The 18,875-nt window shown below is 43.8% G+C and overlaps 1 protein-coding gene and 1 long non-coding RNA gene across 2 annotated transcripts; one reads left to right on the top strand and one right to left on the bottom strand.

The window, feature by feature from the left end:
- Window positions 1-7,470: 7,470 nt before the first annotated feature.
- Window positions 7,471-13,181, bottom strand: LOC310835587. Its single transcript, XR_014559710.1, has 4 exons — window positions 12,909-13,181; window positions 11,188-12,392; window positions 8,046-11,035; window positions 7,471-7,792 (listed from the first exon to the last, which is right to left on the bottom strand). It is a non-coding gene; the product is annotated as an uncharacterized lncRNA (long non-coding RNA).
- Window positions 13,182-13,228: 47 nt separating this feature from the next.
- SOWAHA (sosondowah ankyrin repeat domain family member A) lies at window positions 13,229-17,542 on the top strand. The gene has a single exon (XM_083720250.1). It carries the CDS (start codon window positions 13,244-13,246, stop codon window positions 15,119-15,121), a length of 1,878 nt encoding a protein of 625 aa, XP_083576376.1. The 5' UTR covers window positions 13,229-13,243; the 3' UTR covers window positions 15,122-17,542.
- The last annotated feature ends 1,333 nt before the right edge of the window (window positions 17,543-18,875 follow it).

Raw genomic sequence — 18,875 nt, 5'->3', positions numbered from 1 at the left:
GTCTGGCTGCAATGAAGCTTGAGAAGCAGAGCTGATCCCACTCTTGTCCCATAATCCCATGTTCACCCTCTTACTTCTAGGCTTTCAAGCACAGACTTTTAACTGATTATCACTTGGCTTCTGGCTAATTTGAAAAATCCCACATCAGTTACATGAATTGTGGGATGGGTTTTAAAGGGTAGGAAAGAATATATTAATTGCAATATATCCCTTCAGGCTCCTGTATATGTGGGTTGAACAGAGTTTGAAAAATCCCACCCTTGACAGCAAAATTAAAAGCATAGGAACTAGGCTGCAAAGCCTCCATTTGAGCAAGTCTAACTACAAAGTAAGATGCTTTCCCCAGTGCCGGATTTACGTATAAGCTAAACATGCTATAGCTTAGGGCCCCACTCTCTTGCCCCCCCCCCCAATTTCGCTATTAATATACTTCTTCTTAATTGTATTTCAGTTCAACAATTACTTTGATAAAATACATTTTTTGTTATGTGCAAATGGCTTTAGATACCTATTAGGTCCATAAATTACCATATAGCACAGGGGTCAGCAAAAATCTTCAGCCGTGGGCCAGTCCACTGTCCCACAGACTTTGTGGCAGGCCAGAGAAGCGGCATCAGAAGGGGGAGCTGGAAAAAGAGGTGAGGGGGGCAAGTAGTCCTCCTCCCCACCCCCAGCCGCTGCACTTACCTTCCCTGGGGCTGCCACCACCACCGCTGCTGCTGCTTCTCACTCTCTGGCCCACAGGAGCACCAGGGTGGCGGCGGAGGGAAGCTGAGCGGTGCAAAAAGGCTGGCTCCAGAGAGGACCTGCTTAAAATGGCAATCAGCCAGCTCAGCCCAGCCCCCTTCCTCCTCTAGGCAGGGCGGGGAGAAGCCAGGAGGAGGGAGGGAGGAGACACTGCCATGGTGTGTGTGAGGGAGAGGGGCGGGGAATGGAATGGCACGGGGGGGGGGGACGGCACAGCCTGAACAAACAGAATCCCCACGCCAATCCACAGACAGTCCGCAGGTCGGATCCTGAAGGCCATTGGGCCTGATCCAGCCTGCGGGCCTTAGTTTGCTGACCCCTGATATAGCATATATTCAACACAAAAAACAGAGACAATTTGTTGTTGACAAAGGACAGCTGAACATATAAAGGGCCCCATTACCTTCAGTAGCTTAAATCACACCTAAATCTGGCCCTGGCCTTCTCCCTTCTTCTTCCACTTAACAAAGGCAACAACTTGCAAAGGAAGTTTAAAAATAAGATTCCTTACTTTATAATCATGCATTGGTTCTCAGAAATAACAGCAGTAAAAACTATGCAGGCAAAATACTTATATTTACAGTGCAACCAGCTTCAGGCACATGCTAAAAGCTGGAGCAAGCAGAGGCATATTTGCATCCAACGCTGGTCAAAGGAAGAGAGAGGAACAGGAAGTACTATATGCTCCTTCCTCTCCAGGAGTGGAGGAGAAATGACATCACACATGAGCCCTCTCTGCTGATAGTATTTCTATGGTCTGAGTATTTGCCTATCAGCAATGTAGCTCTGTGGGCTTAGTCCTTGGCAAGAATATGCACTTGTTAAGTTTGGCTGCTCATCTCCCACATTCATTAACTAGAGAAGGCAGAACAAAAAAAAATTCCTTCCAGTAGCACCTTAAAGACCAACTAAGTCAGTTCTTGGTATGAGCTTTCGTGTGCATGCACTGAAACAGAAGTTTCCAGACCCTTCTAAATAGTGAGAAGGTGGGGAGGGGTATTACTCAGAAGGGTGGTGGGAATGGGTGGTTGGCAGATAGCTGTGATGAGCCTGTTGACGACTCTTAACAACTGCAATAGGTCTTACAGGGAGAAGCAAGGGGTGAAAAGGTGAAAAATGGCTTTGTCATGTATAATGAGATAAGAATCCAAGGTCTTTGTTCAGGCCAGGTTTCTCCATGGTTTTAAGTTTGGTGATAAGTTGTAATTCAGCAGCTTCTCTTTCCAGTCTATTTCTGAAATTCCTTTGTAGTAAAACAGCTACTTTGAGATCTTGTATAGAATGTCCTGGGAGATTGAAGTGTTCTCCTACTGGTTTCTCTGTCTTGTGATTCCTGATGTCCGATTTATGTCCGTTTATTCTTTGGCGTAAGGTCTGGCCTGTTTGTCCAATATAGAGAGCTGAAGGACACTGTTGGCATTTGATGGCATACACAATGTTAGACGATGAGCAATTAAATAGTCCCGAGATGGTATGTGTGATATTGTTGGGGCCAGTAATGGTGTTGTCTGGGTGTATGTGGCAGCAAAGTTGGCATCTGGGTTTATCATTATGTTGAGAAATCCTTTGTTGTTGTTTAGCCGTTTAGTCATGTCCAACTCTTTGTGACCCCATGGACCAGAGCACGCCAGGCACTCCTGTCTTCCACTGCCTCCCGCAGTTTGGTCAACTCATGCTGGTAGCTTCGAGAACACTGTCCAACCATCTCGTCCTCTGTCACCCCCTTCTCCTTGTGCTCTCCATCTTTCCCAACATCAGGGTCTTCTCATGAGGTGGCCAAAGTATTGGAGCCTCAGTTTCAGGATCTGTCCTTCCAGTGAGCACTCAGGGCTGATTTCCTTCAGAATGGATACGTTTGATCTTCTTGTAGTCCATGGGACTCTCAAGAGTCTACTCCAGCACCATAATTCAAAGGCATCAATTCTTTGGCAATCAGTCTTCTTTATGGTCCAGCTCTCACTTCCATACATCACTACTGGGAAAACCATAGCTTGAACTATACGGACCTTTGTTGGCAAGGTGATGTCTCTGCTTTTTAAGATGCTGTCTCCCAAGATGCTTTTCTCCCAAGAAGCAGGCGTCTTTCAATTTCGTGACTGCTGTCACTATCTGCAGTGATCATGGAGCCCAAGAAAGTAAAATCTCTCACTGCCTCCATTTCTTCCCCTTCTATTTGCTAGGAGGTGATGGGACCTGTGGCCATGATCTTAGTTTTTTTGATGTTGAGCTTCAGACCATATTTTGTGCTCTCCTCTTTCACCCTCATTAAGAGGTTCTTTAATTCCTCCTCACTTTCTGCCATCAAAGTTGTGTCATCTGCATATCTGAGGTTGTTAACAAATAAACTAGTGCCCAACAAACCTAGATCATGTCTAACTTCAAGTGTAACTCCACTTTTAAAAAAATTGAGCAAAAAGATTATTCTACAACACTAAGAATTTATTTTTTAATTGGTTCTTGATTTGTATCCAGCTCTTTGCTCAGAGAATGCCTTTTATCTGTGGATGCCCCCCGTCTCCCCACAATCTCTTGATTGTTTATCCATTGAAATGTTACTGCGTCTTTCACCTTAACAATGGAGAAGCTGTTTTGCCTGCACATAGCACACGCTTTGTTTCAAAGGAAAATATGAATGAGGAAATTCGATAGTGCTGGCTTTCATGGTTCTGTTTGTTGTACAATGCAAGACTGCATTCCAGGAGCAGATTCACTTGGTCAGAACAGTTTAAAAATATCACCAGTTCTCACAATGGAGAGTTAGCTCACTACCGTTTAGCTATGAAGCATGACTTTCTCTTCACATTGTTCATTCTCATATTTTTCCGGCTCATTCGGCATTGCTGCTCTTTCTCTCCACCTGTATTGCAACATGATGCCACACCTTATTTACAACAGTGAAGTCTGGCTGCCACTTAAATTGCTTTTAACCATACGTTTGGTTGGGAAGGAACATCTGGGTGGAAATCTGTTTGCGTTAGGAGTTAAATCACTCAGCAGAAGTTGAACTTCATGCTGAATCCTGGTTGGAGAAGCACAGTTTATCCTGCATATAATCACCCTGAGATTCTGAGTTTAGAAAAAATAAGAAAGCTATGTTTATTATGGGAATACACATCTGACTGGAAAGGTCCTAGTTCTATTTAACTAAGGTGGAGATGCCTTGAGCCATGTTTGCTCTTGCATCTCAACAGGAAAGACACAAAAGATATGTCTTCTCCCAAGATGAGAACGAAGAAGGAGGAAGGAGGAAATGAGGTCAGCAACCCTAAGAGTATCAGTCTAGTACCTGAGGGCAGGTCAGCACAAGTTTGGTCAGAAAGGGCATTCTAGGAAACTTGTCCCTGTACTCTACTTAACTGAGCTTAAAAATGTGTAGTTGAAACACAAGCACATTCCACCCTTAATTCTCCCTGCCTTCATGTTATGTACTGAGTTGAATAGGATCCAAAATGCACCAGTCTGATTGGTCCTAGAACAATAGGATTCAGAATGCAGCAGTCTGATTGGTCCTAGAACAATGCAGCAGTATGATTGGTCTGCAGGAGCCACCCAATCCGGCTCCAGATGGAAGTGAATCCACAACCTGATTGGCCTACAGGAGAATTCCGGAATTAGCCAATCATGTGCAGCCCATTGTGTAAATAATGTATATAAAGCAGATACTTTGAGGGGACTTCCATTCCTCCTCACCACTATGAGCTGAATAAAGAGCATGAAATCCACTCTCGACTCTGAGTATATTTCACTTCATTTCTCTCCCCCAATATATGAATTTTAGATTGTTAGCACCTCAGGACAAGGGTCTTATTGTTTCTGACTTTTTAAATTGCCGTGTGTGGTGCAGCAATAATAATTTACCAGTGCCTAAATCAAGATAATTAATACGGAATCCTTGTCTCTATTCTCTATCTCTTCTTCTCTAGTGCAAGGCACATATTAGTTTAAGATTGGGACAGTTTGTGCACAACCGAAAAGCAGCAGCCACAACAAACACCCTCTAACCAAATGCAGCTCAGCACTCATAATTCCCCACCCCTCACGTCATTTGATCCTTAGATGAATACAAAATATTCTACCTAGTAGATGCTATTCGTTGAGCTACTTTCTGCTGTAATGTCCATAGTCAGAGTAATGCTGGCCTTATGCTTAGACTTTAAGGGAAACACATTGGCACTAACAGGCTGCTGAGAGAGGGTACAGACTCAAGAACTTGCTTGTGGGACTCAGCACTGTCTCAACAATATTTTTGTTAATAATAATAATAATTGTTTTGGGTAGATTTGAGTCAGCACCCTTGGGCTCACGGAAGGGCTTTTGATCCAGTGAAAGCTAATGAAAGGGAAGAGGGGGTGATTTTTACCAACTACTGCTCTGCCACCCCCCACCCTCCAGAACAAGGCAGAAGGTGGCATGGGGACTATGGAAGGAAGCATGAATCAATAAAAACACTCTGCCTTCCTTTTGAGGGGTACAGGCCATAGCTCAGTCTTAGAACATCTGCTTTACATGCAGAAGACCCCAGAGTCAATTTGTGGCATCTCCAGATACAGATGTGAAAGGAGACCTAGTCAGTTACTGCCAGTCAGTGTAGGCAATGATGAGTGGTTTGGGTCACTGGTCCAAATTCATATAAAGCTGTTTCGCACCTTCCTTTTCTGTTAACATAGATACCTCCGCTGGCCTCAAAGATCTTCCACGCACACCACCAGGACACCACTGGGATTCCATCCAATGGTTCTGTAGGTTTTGTTTGCTGAAGGTGTAAGTTACAAATTGAATGAAGAAATGAAGAGTTACAGATGCTGAAGGCAAACACAGTGGGTGGTTTTCTAAGAGGTGCTCTAAACATAATGATGTGTCAAGTTAGGCATGCCTTGACAGTTTTACAAAATTAATTCACCAAGGAAGCAGTAAAAACTTATTTAGTTGAGGTCTGGTGATGGGAAACACACATTACCCTAAGAATTCATGATTTAAATTATGTTTTAACATTTGGGTTAGACCAGGGAATTTTTGTAATGTTTAATGTTTCATTGTTTTTGTGTATTCTGGAAGCCACCCAGAGTGGCTGCGGCAACTCAGTCAGATGAGTGGGGTACTGTTGTTGTTGTTGTTGTTGTTGTTGTTGTTGTTGTTGTTGTTGTTGTTACCAGATTACATTCATCCTGATGATACAAACATCCTTTAAAAATTATATAATATAGTGTTGTTTATAATGTTAAAGGATTTGCTATCAGATTTCTGTGAATAGGGCTACTGGCTGGAATCTTGGACTTGACAAAGAAGTGTTAGTAGCCCAAGATTTTCAGGTCTCTCTCCATAGAAGCCAGGACTTTTTTTTTTTCATCTGGAACTCCCCAGAACTCAGTTCCGGCACTTCTCAGGTGGGCACCATTGCCATTCTAAGAGAACAAGGGAGGTGTTCAGGCACCTCTTTTTCTAGAAAAGTAGCACTGATGGGAGCTAATTGTTAGAAGATGACTTCTTGATACAAGCCCACTCTTTATTGTTCTAAATAGGAAAACCAGTCAGAGGCAAGGGTTGTGGAGGGACAAACCTTTCCACCTCCCATCTAAGGATGATGTAATCCAGTGCTTTTTTAAAAAGAAAAAATGGGTGCCGGTACTCAACATGAAGTTATTACAGTAAGGGCGGGGGGGGGGGGAGGTGCCGGTACTGTGCACCCTTGGCCCCAGGGGAAAAACAACACTGATGTACCGTAATCTAGGTTGCTGTGTGTCTTAGAAAGGTAACAAAAAGGGAAGACTGCAGTTTTCTGAGCACAGCACAAGAGGAAGAGAGCTCTGTAAGCATTTGGGGAGTTGCCTCTTCCTAAAGATTTGATGTGTGCCAGTGGTATTTTCGGCTGGAGTGTTTAAACTGCACATCCACCCATGCACAGTCTGTGCATTTGTAAATAAACCCAGATTTTGCAAAATGCCAGAAACCCCCAGAGACTTCCTTCCAAAGTAGTAGTAGCAGTTGTTGTTTAGTTGTTTAGTCGTGTCCGACTCTTCGTGACCCCATGGACCAGAGCACGCCAGGCACTCCTGTCTTCTTCCAAAGTAGTAGTAGATGACAAAAGTGGGGTGGATGTGGTTATTTGACCTCCCTGCAGGTGAAGTGCTTCTGCTCACCAGGAGGGGGAGAAGCGAGGTGGCAGTGACGTTGGTGTGGTCCAAACACACCAGCAGAGCCAGTTTGACACTCCATCACTCTCCCTGCCACCTCGGCCTCCACTCTCCTGGTGAGCAGTGATGATTCACTTGCTGAGAGGTCCAGAAAGTGTCTCTGTTCCACCACACCATCTGCTACTGTTCCATAGGAAACCAAATCTGAGTAAGGTCGTGTACCACTAGGACATCTCACCTGAGCAGCTGGAGACTTATCAAAGGGACTGCGAAATATACTCCGCAGCAAAGGTGACAAGAAAGAAGGGGAAATATTTGGAATTGACAGGAACTGCCAAAGCTGATCCTGGCAACTTATTAGCTGTGAGAATATTTGGTTTTGGTTTTTTTAAAAAATCATTTTAAAATGCTGATACTGTTTTTGCTCTTTTGTACTTTGCCACCCTGGGCTCCTTTTGCAGGGGTGACGGCAGCAGCGAGGTGGAAGTTAAATAAATAATAATTTCACAGGTTGTTCTGTTTTATAAGCACTTCCATATAGGAAAGAAGTATGAAAACCTGAGCACAGATAGCTAAACATGATAATCAGACATTAATTTTGCTGTGGTTTATTTGTACAAAGAAATTGTGACTGTGGCTTCCCAGTGTTTGTACATATAGCAAAATAAACATTCATTCGTTGTCGCAAAAACCAAACCTCAATTATCGCATCTGAAAGAGTATTTATGAATTGTACCCACCATTGTGACTTCTGGTTCCAAGTGCATACACACGGAGGCACATAATTTTCTTGATTGCAGCTCATAAATATTTTGCAAGCAAATCAGTCCACATACAAGTGCACTATTCATGAATAATGTTGTTTGCATATATTTTGTACATTTCTATGGCCCTGAAAATACTTATAGGTGTCTCTGAACATTTCACTAACATTTCCCAAGTTGCTGGTACCACTAGTGGGACAATAGTAGGAGGTTTAGTTAGATCTTGATATTTCATCTGAGCTAGGCTTCACCAAATCTTTATTATTATTAATATTATTATTAATAATAATAATTTTCATTTATGACAAATAAACATTTCAAACAGAATCATCTTTACATATCATATTTTTACTTCCCTCCCCCTCTTTCTTTGGTTCCTTTTATTTACTCTATTTTCCTGCACATTCCAATTTAAAACTATTTTATATTTATTTCCATCCATTTTATATATGCTTTCCATACTGGACATTTTACATTAATCCTGCTAATGTCTTAATTTGTTTATGATGAATTTGTAAATAGTCAATAAATGATTTCCATTCCCCCTTAAAGACTTTGTTATCTTGATTTCTTATTCTTCCTGTAAGTTTTGCCATTTCTGCATATTCCGTTAGTTTCTGTAGCCAGTCTTCTTTCAATGGGACATCTTCCTTCCATCTTTGGCAAATACAATTCTTGCAGCAGTGGTTGCATACATAAGTATATTTTTATATTGTTTAGGTAACTCCAATCCCATAATTCCTAAAAGAAAAGCTTCTGGTTTTTGTTTGTTTGTTGTTGTTTTTACAAAAGTTAGAGCTCACCAAATCTTAACCCCCATGATCTGCTTACACAGTCTTAGTTCAGCTCTGAAAGTGGAAACAGTGCCTCTGAGCATGTACAGTCTGCCTTTCACTTAGTAGATATAACCATCCCATTAGCTTTCATTTTAGCACTGCTAGACTGACAGAGAAAGTTCCAAATAATCAATCCACATGCTTTATGTCAACTATTCACTTTACTTATGTATTATCAATGCCTTGAATCTCTTCAAAGGCTCACTTAAAATGAGGTGTGTGTGCTTCATTCAGTTTTGCTTGCTTAACCCAGAAAATATGAGAAAACCCAACATAGACAAGGGCTTTAAGAACACAGAAGAAGTAATGAAGTCAAATGATTCCATCAGAAAGGGGGATGGCACTATATAGCTGTTGCTGCTAGAAAGACTCAGGACAGCCTTCTGCAGGAGATATATCAGCACTGCAGAATCTCTGTAAGGCAAAGAGGTGTTTCCAGGAGAAAGGCCATCTCCACAAAATTCCCACAAACAAAACAGGTAGCCTTGGCAAAGGGCGCGGTAGTGTGTCAACAATGTGAAAGGCGGGGCAAGGAAGTTACACAAGAAGCCAACAAACACCAGAGGGTTATAAGCAACAGAAGGATCAGGCTGTATTAAGACAGCAAGACCCAGCATGGCAGAACATTCTGCAGACTGTTTTGGCAGGAGGTTTAGTCACTTGCTCCATTTTTAATGGGACATGGGAACTATTACAGGCCGGGTGTGATAAGTTCTCTAGGCGCTTTGAGGATAAAATCACTTGCGTGCACACAGATCCTGATGCTCTTGTTAAAGCAGCCTCTGCTCTGGCGAGGTGCCTGGTGCTGTCCTATTTGATTCTGTGGGGTCAGTTCCAGTTACTGAGGCCTGAAGATGTGGATGAGGTGCTTGTGACTGTCCGTCCCAGCAGTTGCCACTTCAACTCTTGCCCATCCTGGCTTGTTTGAACAGATTGGGGTGGGAGTGGCTGAAGAAGGTAACTAACGCATCCACGCATGAGAGGGTGGTCCTTTGAAGGAGGTGGTGGTATATCTCCTCCTGAAGAAACTCTCCCTAGACCCTGAGGCACTTGACAACTACTGCCCGGTCACTGATACATCTTTTCTAGACCAGGTGCTCTAGAGGCTTAAAGCTGCATACATTCCTGGAATGTCACCAGAATATGTGGGGCACAATGTTATCAGGATGCCAATGGCACCCAGGACTACTTATCTATTAAATCTGGGTCAGGAGAGGCTATGCACAATCGGAACCAGTGCCTTGACACAATGGGGCTAAGTGAATATATCATATGACTCTGAGTTGTATGGATCGAAAGTCACACAAGGTGGTTAGGCTCACTAAAGATTTCTGACTACTGTTAGATACATAAGAAGCTGATTTATACCATGTTTATCTAGCTCAGTATGTGTCCAGTTGTAGGGGAAGCTACAGAAAAACACTTCCCCCATTTGTGTGCCCCAGCAACTGGTATTCAGAGGTATACTCTCTCTGATACCCGGAGTTTTTGCATGCAAATTATATGCTCTGCCACTGATTCATGGCCCTTCCCTGTTGGAAGAGTCTATCCAGAGCTGCTTTCATTAGTTGTACAAGCGTCTAACACAGCTAAAAGGTCTGCTAATGTTTTCATGCATCCACTTTACCTTCCCATTTGATTTTGAAAGACATTAAGAAAACCACACCACTCTCTGCCTCCCCGGCAGATTTGGCACAAAATCACCCCCTTGCAAACAGTTGGGTAGATCAGGATTTAATTTCATGACCCTGAGAGCAAAACAAAAACAAACACATGGTACTGTTGTGTAGTGTAGTCTTCCTGCAAAAAGGCCTTTTTGGTCCTGCCAAAGCATACATCAGTATTAACAGGGACTAGAGGCAGGAATTGCAGAGCACTTCTAATTTTTTTCAGAAACCTAAAAAGGCATGATCCTATATGTAGCAATATATTTAATTACATTACAATAACAAATTCATTTGGCAATCCAAAGCAGTGCAATGCTCCTTTCAGAATGCTAAATTTAAACCACGAAATCTTGCCTAACAGTCCCAGGAGCTGCAGAGTAAACGATGACTTGAGCCACTAAAACTGTCATATCCAGATACAATTTGGGCCAGCAAGGCAGGGAACACCACACTTGCCGCACTTATCCTGACCATCGCATCAGCAAGGTGGTAACAGTTTCATTTAGGCCCTAGTGGACCCAACAGACATTTAGGATGCCATTGTCATGCAAGGTGGCAGCACAGAGGAGCCCCTGCTCCACCTACCCTGCTCCTGCTCATAGAAATGTATTTATTTACTTCCACATACAAATTGCCTCCCATCAAATACTTCAAAGTGATTTCACAATAAAAACCATCAGCAATAAAAACAATAGCACATTTTCATATATTCGAAACAGTTATGACAAATATAACCTCACACCATAGTCATGTACAATACAGTCGTACCTTGGATCCCGAACTCCTTGGCTCCCAAACAAATTGGCTCCTGAATAATAGAAACCCAGAAGTGAGTGTTCTGTTTTTCGAATGATTTCGGAAGCTGAGCGTTCGGCACGGCTTCCAATTGGCTGCAGGCAGTGGTGTAACGTGGGGGGTGCAGGGGGGGGCCGGCCGCACTGGGCGCAACATCTTGGGGTTAGGGTTAGGGGGCGCAAATCCACGGGTTAGGGGGTCAAATTACTTGCCTTGCCCCGGGTGCTGACAACCCACGCTATGCCACTGGCTGCAGGAGTATCCTGCAGCCAATCATAAACCGTGCTTTGGTTTCCAAACGTTTTGGAAGTCAAACAGACTTCCAGAACGGATTCCATTCGACTTCCAAGGTATGACTGTACAAGTGCTTCACTTGTGTCCCTGCACTTGAGTGCTGCTCCCTACATGTAAACCTATGGACTGTTATGCCTTACAGAAGCAGGCAGATTTAATAGCCAGCTGGAAATATATGTGTCACCAGAACTGCAGCTTGAGATGCATACAGATGAGAAGTTCTTGGGAACAATAAAAATGCAATTTACAAACCTCAATAATTGTACTGAAAGCTGTGGCTTTGGCTTGATAACTGAGGGCAAAAAGTATTCATTACTTCAGGAAATTGTGGCAGAAATAAATCAAGTGAGCAACTTTTATTAGCCCTGGCAATCTTGCTATAAATATTATTTGATCCGTTGCCTTTAGAAGTTAGTTTGGCAAGTGGAATTAAAAAATGCTGTTGCTGCCGACCCCTTTAATCTCTTCCACATCCAGCTGTAGGTAGCGAAAGGGTGGACTGTGCAATATTATCGAGATGGAAGATAACTTCTTAGCAAAGCTAATTCCTTCTTCTAAAATCACTTAAGGAAGGGAAATGCAGTCCACTATATACTATCTAATAACTTACCATGGCAGACATGGAAACATGAGGGAGGTGTCATTTGTGTCATCTATTCATGTGACAAGGATAATTTTAGCATTCTTTTGCTTCTACAAATTTCTGATCAGGTTCAGAGTAAGGTAACATTTTCTCTCCACCTCTTGGCTAAAAGGTAAGGGTTGGGTTGGCATCCATCATTCTCAGAAGACAATGGAGGAGTGTGCCTCTGCTGGTGAAGTCAGATTGTTGGAAGGTTACAGCACCTGCTGTGGCTGTAGAAACCAATACAGGAGAGACATGTTTTGTTGCAGCTGGAGCAGATGTAGGCATCTGTTTGCGCTGCTGCAGATGCACCATGGCATTTATTCTCTCTACGCTCCTTCCAGTGGTCATTTCTCCTCTGGTCATTGCTATGGATAAACAAGTTGACTGTCTGTCTCCAAGCACTGTGGTTGTCTGTAAGAGATTACTACATGATGGGGTTGATGTTGTCAGTCTTCAAGTCACATTTGCAGACATCTCTGTGGTGCAGAGTTCGTCTGCCAACATGCCAGTAGAGGACGTCCTCTCTTTAGCTTTAAACAGGAACAAACAACAATGCATGGAAAACCCGAAATGCTGTTTGGTCCAATAGAGTGCTATAGAGTGGTTCCCCCAGGGGGAAGCAGAAAGTGTATACAAGCCCAAAATGTAGGACCACCTTTCTAGTTAGATTGCATTCAATGCACATTGAAAGCACATGACTTCCCGCAAAGAATCCTGGGAGCTGTAATTCAACATTTCACTATTCAGTGAGGCTCTCACCTGTGGACAAGCAGCAGCTGTGTCAAGTGTACACACCTCAGTCTAACCACAGCTTGCATATTCAGATGGAAGCTGGCATCAAACAGCAGAATTTCTCCAGCGGCTACAGGATGCATATGGATCCTGGCTAGCATCCTCACGTGTACAGTACTCAGCTTCAAACACCAGCAGTGGGAGCGCCCAAGAGCCTGAGTAAAGGCAATGTGTACACAGCCTTAGAGAAAGCCGCATTATAAACAAGTAAGCGTAGCAATAAGAGTGGGTGAATGGTCTGTATATATATTCACCTAAATATGTCCTCTCCCTCTGCGGTTCTTGCTCTACCAGATATCGCTGATGGCAACTGCAGACGCGTTTAATTCTCCTTATCAGAGCATTCTATTAAAACGTGCATAGGCAAGGTTACTACTACGAACACTCATGAAAATATTTTGAAGGCGGCTGCACGAGCAAATAAGCGGTTCTGCCCGCTCCACGATGCCCGCCGCATTGGATACCACGCTCCATCAACGAGCTGCTGGTTTAGCTCGGTGCGATGGCGATGCAGCCGTCCAACCTGCCACTGGGAATCAATGGCAACGAGTGTAGGAATGTTTCATTTCTGACTTGCGCGGGGAGGGGAATGCGCCTCGCTTTTATCTTCTTCGCGTGGGATGGAACCCGAGATGCGCGCTTTGCGGGCGCAACCACTTGGGAAAGCGAGGCGGGGGTGGGGAGAGCCTTGCGGCGGTGCCTGGAAGCCGCGCTCGGCTTCGGGAGAGGCGCGCGGGGCTTCCGCCTCAGGTGTGTCCTCGCCTACAACTCCCAGGCACCTCGGCTGTGGGTGGCCTTTCCTTCTTCTCCACTCCACCCCGCCGCGCTGCTGGCCAGCTGGGAGAGCGCCAGAGCTGCTCCTTCCCTCAGTAGAGGCGGCGGCAGCGGCGGCGGCAGCAGCAGGTGGCTTCACCCGCCCGGGAAAGAGCGCGCGACGCCGCCGCGAACCGACTCCCTCTCTTCCCGCGCTGCGTCTGTCCGCGCTGAGGCGGGCATGGCTGAGCCGGAGCTGAGCCAGGCTGCCGTGCTGGGCTTCTTGCGGGAGCGCGGCGGCAAGGTGCGCAATTCGGAGCTGCTGAGCCGCTTCAAGCCGCTCCTGGAAGCGCCCGGCGGGGAGCCCGAAGCCCGAGCCGCCCTCCGCGAGCGGTTCAAGCACTTCGTCAACAACGTGGCCGTCGTGAAGGAGGAAGACGGAGCGAAGTTCGTGGTGCTGAGGAAGAATTGGCGCCTGGAGGAGGCGGAAGTGAGCGCAGCGCCCGCTGGGGGGCGCTCTGGCGAGGAGGAGGAGGAGGAAGAGGAAGGAGAGGAAGGCTCGGCCACTTTGGCGCCTGCTTGCCATGCCGGCCCAGAGGGTCCAGAGCAAGAAAGCGGGCCTGAGGCGAGCCCAGCAATGCCTGTGTCCCAGTTGAAGAGCCTGTTTCAAAAGGAGGGCATGGAGGCACCCAAAGCCCCCGGGGACCAAGACAAGTTGGCTCCCAAAGCTGCCCCCCAGAAACCCTGCATGCTGCCCGTGCGCTGTGTGCTGCCTGCCAGCGGGGCCAAGGAGCCCAAGGACCCAAGCCCGGAGCCGAAGCAGCCGGAAGTCAAAGACTGGCTCCAAGTGGGGCTCCCAGCCATCACGCCCTCTACGTCGCCTTACATGAAGAGGCGTCAGCTGGAAGAGATGGGATCCAACTCCCCTTACCTGAGGAGGGTGCCGAAGTCTCAGAAGGTGGGCGAGGAAGCGGACTGTCCCGCTACGACCATCCCTTTGGAAGCCGCTGAGCACGAGTGGCTGGTGAAGGCCACAGCCGGCCAGTGGTCCCAGCAGCTTCACGGCCTGCTGCTGAGCGACAAGAACCTGGCGAGCAAGAGGGACTTCATGACCGGCTTCACCGTTCTGCACTGGGCAGCCAAGAGCGGGAACTGCGAGATGGTGGGTAAAGTCATCGAGGTGGCCGAGAAAGGTGGCGCTCATGTCAACGTGAACTCCAAGTCCTACGGCGGTTATACCCCGCTGCACATCGCCGCCATACATGGGCAAGAGGAAGTCATCGCCCAGTTGGTCAGGGATTACGACGCCAACGTTCACCTGAGAGACTACAGTGGGAAGAAACCCTTTCAATATTTGAAAGAGGGCTCCTCTTTTGCAGTCAGACACCTCTTGCGGGACCCCCACCTTCACACAGTCTCTGGACACAACGCCTCCATCAAGAAGAACCCCAAAGTGGCGGCTTCCATTTTGAGTTCCACTAGTGCTGTCCTGGGGCTTTTGTCTGATGACACTGCTTTCTATGAGCTGACCAAAGGCTTAAAGAAACCAGCTACGCTCAATAAGTTCTTCAATGCAGCCTCAACCCCAAGTAGGAAGCTGAAGTCCAGAGGGACTTTCTCGTCCTATTCTTCCTTATCTGAGGCAGTGGAAGATGACCAAGAGGAAGCAACGACAAAACGCAGACCAGTTTCAGAGTTGTTTTTTGGTCACTAGGCTCTGTCTTGCTGAAATCAAAATAATATGAATACTGAAGCAGTCATGTGTTGCTTATTCTTTCGCAGAAATACTTCTGCTTTTGTGTTTTTAAATATGTTTCTCATTAGCATGTGTAATCCAGGGACTGAATGAGTCCAGGGACTCTATAGAGTTGTATCTGAATACCAGTTGAATTCAGTATTCCTGAATGTGATCTTTGCCTCATACATTTCACTGAAAATACGTAGTTTTGCTCAGCAAAAATTACCCTTACTAAATCCATGTGACATTTCATGCAGGACTTGGTTTGTTTTCTTTTGTTTTAGTGAGTTTAATGTGATACCCTTATTTTGTTTAGACTCTATTAAGTGATGAAAGTTCCATTAAAACCGAATGAATTAAGTAACAGTGCAGTCCCAGACACAGAAGTAATATGCAAGCCAATGGGATGTATTCCCAGGTCAGTTTGTATAGGATTAAGACTCTTTCTTGGGAGTAAGGAAGTCCCATGGAAAACAATTGACTTCCTTTTGAGGAAGCATGAATAGGATTGAGTTGCATGTCTGAAAAGGACAGGAATAAAAATGTCAATTTCAGATAGATGCCACTGCACATAAAGCAGTACATCTTGAAACAAACACTATGTTCAGTTCACGGCATGCACATTTTTAAAGAACAAAATGTTTCCTTTATAGCCTCTAAAAACTTCTGATCTGGGAATGAAAATCATTTCAGGGAGGTTCTTTGCATCGCACCCATGCCTGTCAGCACAGATTAATGAGTTAATGAAAGGTAGTGCTGCCTTCCTAATGCTGTGCCACATTTAGTATTAAAAACATTGAACGTGTTCTGTAATAGTTTGCATTGGATGCAGTTCTTATGAAATCCACCTTACAGTTCAGTGAATCTGTGATCCCTATGGTTAAAAAGGAAGGAACAGTTATGCCGTAGTAAAGCTTTATTTGGGCTTTTAAAGCAGATGCCAAAAATTCAAAATGTCATTTTTTTAAATTACAGTTTTAATTATGTTTGAAAAGGGATACATAATTTTAGTGGCATGCTGGAGAGAAGGGCAGTTCATTATGTTTTATACTTTGTATTAAAAATGCCTCCTAGTAAGAATTTTACTGCATGCAGAAAACAAAATATACAATGAATTTGGAGAATCAGCTCTAGCCAACTTAAAAAGAGAAGAGAAGAAAAAGCCCTAAGTATCTCTACCTCAGTGCTGTATTTATATTATCAACTTAAACTGCAATTCCAGCCCCACTTACCTGGGAGTAAGCACCATTGAACTCAATAGGACTCAGTTCTGAGTAGGCATGGCTGAGATTGCAGGTGGAGATATGTCTTGTTTTATTCAGAGAATATATATAATAGTTTTCGCAAACTAATGAAAACCTGTGTGATTCTAAATGCCATAACAGTCTGACAAAATATACAAACCTCTTGTCCTCTGAGTATAACTTTTCAAAAATGTAACAAAAGGGAAAACCTATTTAGGGTACATATTTTTATATGAGGAATAGACTCATGGAAATATAGCTCTTTAAGATAGTTATTTTTATACTGTATATTATGTAAATACTGACATGTTTTGGTGTCTTTCTGGTGATGAACTTTGATGTAAACTAAGGCTGGGCATGTTAGGTGCACCATCAGCCATCATTAAACACTCAAAAGAAGTGTGCATCTCAATGACATAACTAACTCAAAATATGTCAAGTGGTAAGGCTCTGTGGGTAGTTTTTAAGAAGACATTGTGGCTCTGTGAAAATTCTTTTTCAGTATGATACTCATCTTGATTGAATAATGTTCTGCATGAACTAAAAGCCTTTTGTAAATAAGGGTAATTATTGTCCCACCATTTAAAAAAAATGTATGGATGATAGTTCAGTATAAATTGATTTTAATACAACTGACTATTTAGTGGCGTTGCATGGGGACTTCTAACCTAATTCTGTGACGAGGTTTGTGAATCACTTTAAATCACAGTTACACTTAACTCCAAACAAACATTGAGCTTATAGGTTTGTTCCTAGCTTGCTGCTCATGGATTGTTTGCAAGAGACAAACCACAATTCCAGGTTCAAACATAATGCTATGCCAAACCATTGTTTACTCCGCAGGAGCAGGGGAAGAGCAAAGTAGCTGTGATTTTAGGGCTGTGTACCAGCTTCATCCAAGCGATACATCCAGTCCCTCCTCCAAAAGTTGCAGTTTTGGGACAATTTAAATTCTGTTATTGAAGAAGAGCAGGTTCACTTCAGAAAGAATTAGTGTATGATTGATCAGTCTCATGTGTCACAGGCAATGGCTGTAACCTTTATTGATTTTTACGTCAGACTTTGGCCTAGTAAACAAAGGCCCTGCTGTGGCACAAGTTGGCTCTTGGAAGGTTGTATCTGCCTTGCTTTAATAAACTCAGTACAGTACTACTATCTGGCTACCTATGTGTGCATATGCATAATATAGTCTTTGCTAAAGTATTCCACAAGTTGTTGTAGGACTTTATCTGCTCAAGAGATGGGTAGCTAACAAATTGTTTCTGTTCCCATTCTTAGCAAATAAAAATAGCAAGCTCAATCCAGCATAGAGCTAGGGCCAAACATTGCCAGACGTGGGTGTTTAAATCTGGGCCGGCCCCATTCACAGAGAAAGAGAGGAGTGAGTGCGGGTTCAGTTTTAACAGCCATTGGGCAGATGAATGAGGATTCCAAACAACCTGCAGCTGAGCTCATTTCTTATATTAAAGGTTGGCTAAGGAGAAAAGTACTCGGGGATTTCGAATATGAGATTTATCAGCCCCACGCCATGTGCTCACTTTGCTGTTAAAAGTGGACCTTCTCCAAACCCCTTTCTTTGTGAAGCAGGTGTTTGTAAAAGGAATATACTTGCATACTAAAGGAAATGTAAAGACTGTTTCTCCAGTGTGACTGATTTATTAATCAAAGATGAAAACGAGTGTCATGCATGTGTAACATGCGTATTTCATTTGAAATATTTTATAGGTAATATCCAACTAAAGTCATTCCAAAAGAAGCCTTATTAAAATGAATGGATGGATATTGCCTTAGGCAAGCTTTCCAAGCAACTCTGTAGTAGTTTTCCTTAAAGAAACTAGGGGTTTCTTAGAACAATGGTTATTGCCAACATTAGTCCTACTCAGAGTAGACCCATTGAAATTAGTGGGCATGACTAACCTAGGCTCATTAATTTCAATCAAGCTACTCTGAATCTAACTTAGTTCAGTGCAGCCCCAAACTACGTGACCAGCAGAACTATATTATCCATGTCAGCTGACACTTTTGGCATCACTGCATTTATACACAAAGTTACACATGCTGAGTTTTTTTTACTAATCACATACCCATGGAAGTCATGAGAGCCTTACCAGGAAAAGAGAGAGAAAGTCAACCATTGAATAACAAATAGCATTTGGATTACCTTTTGGAACACTTTTCTTTTTGTTTCATTCTTTTTTCATTTCCCTTGCTCCACTGAAACTTTTCATTAAAATGTAAACAAAAATTTAGAAAATCCATTTGGATTATGTTGTAAGGTGTGGCAGGGATTTAGCAGTACAGAGAATATTCCCCCCCCTAAAGACTTTGCAACTGTATGAATCAATGATGTTATCAAATGGTTCATTACCCATTTCTAGTGAACAATGACATTAATTCACTTTAGTTATCTAAGCTGTAGTTAATTAACATAGTGAATGAGCAGTAAATAACAGCATTCTCATTATACTAGAAGTAATTGTTCTGCA

This window comes from Podarcis gaigeae (genome assembly GCF_964106915.1).
Source record: "Podarcis gaigeae genome assembly, chromosome: 2".
Classification (NCBI taxonomy): Eukaryota; Metazoa; Chordata; class Lepidosauria; order Squamata; family Lacertidae; genus Podarcis; species Podarcis gaigeae.
Note: the sequence above shows the minus strand (reverse complement) of the source record. Positions and strands in the feature narration are given on the sequence as shown.

Excerpts from the sequence above, each read along its gene's own strand:
- SOWAHA (XM_083720250.1), top strand. The coding sequence starts at position 13,244 with ATGCGCCTCGCTTTTATCTTCTTCGCGTGGGATGGAACCCGAGATGCG.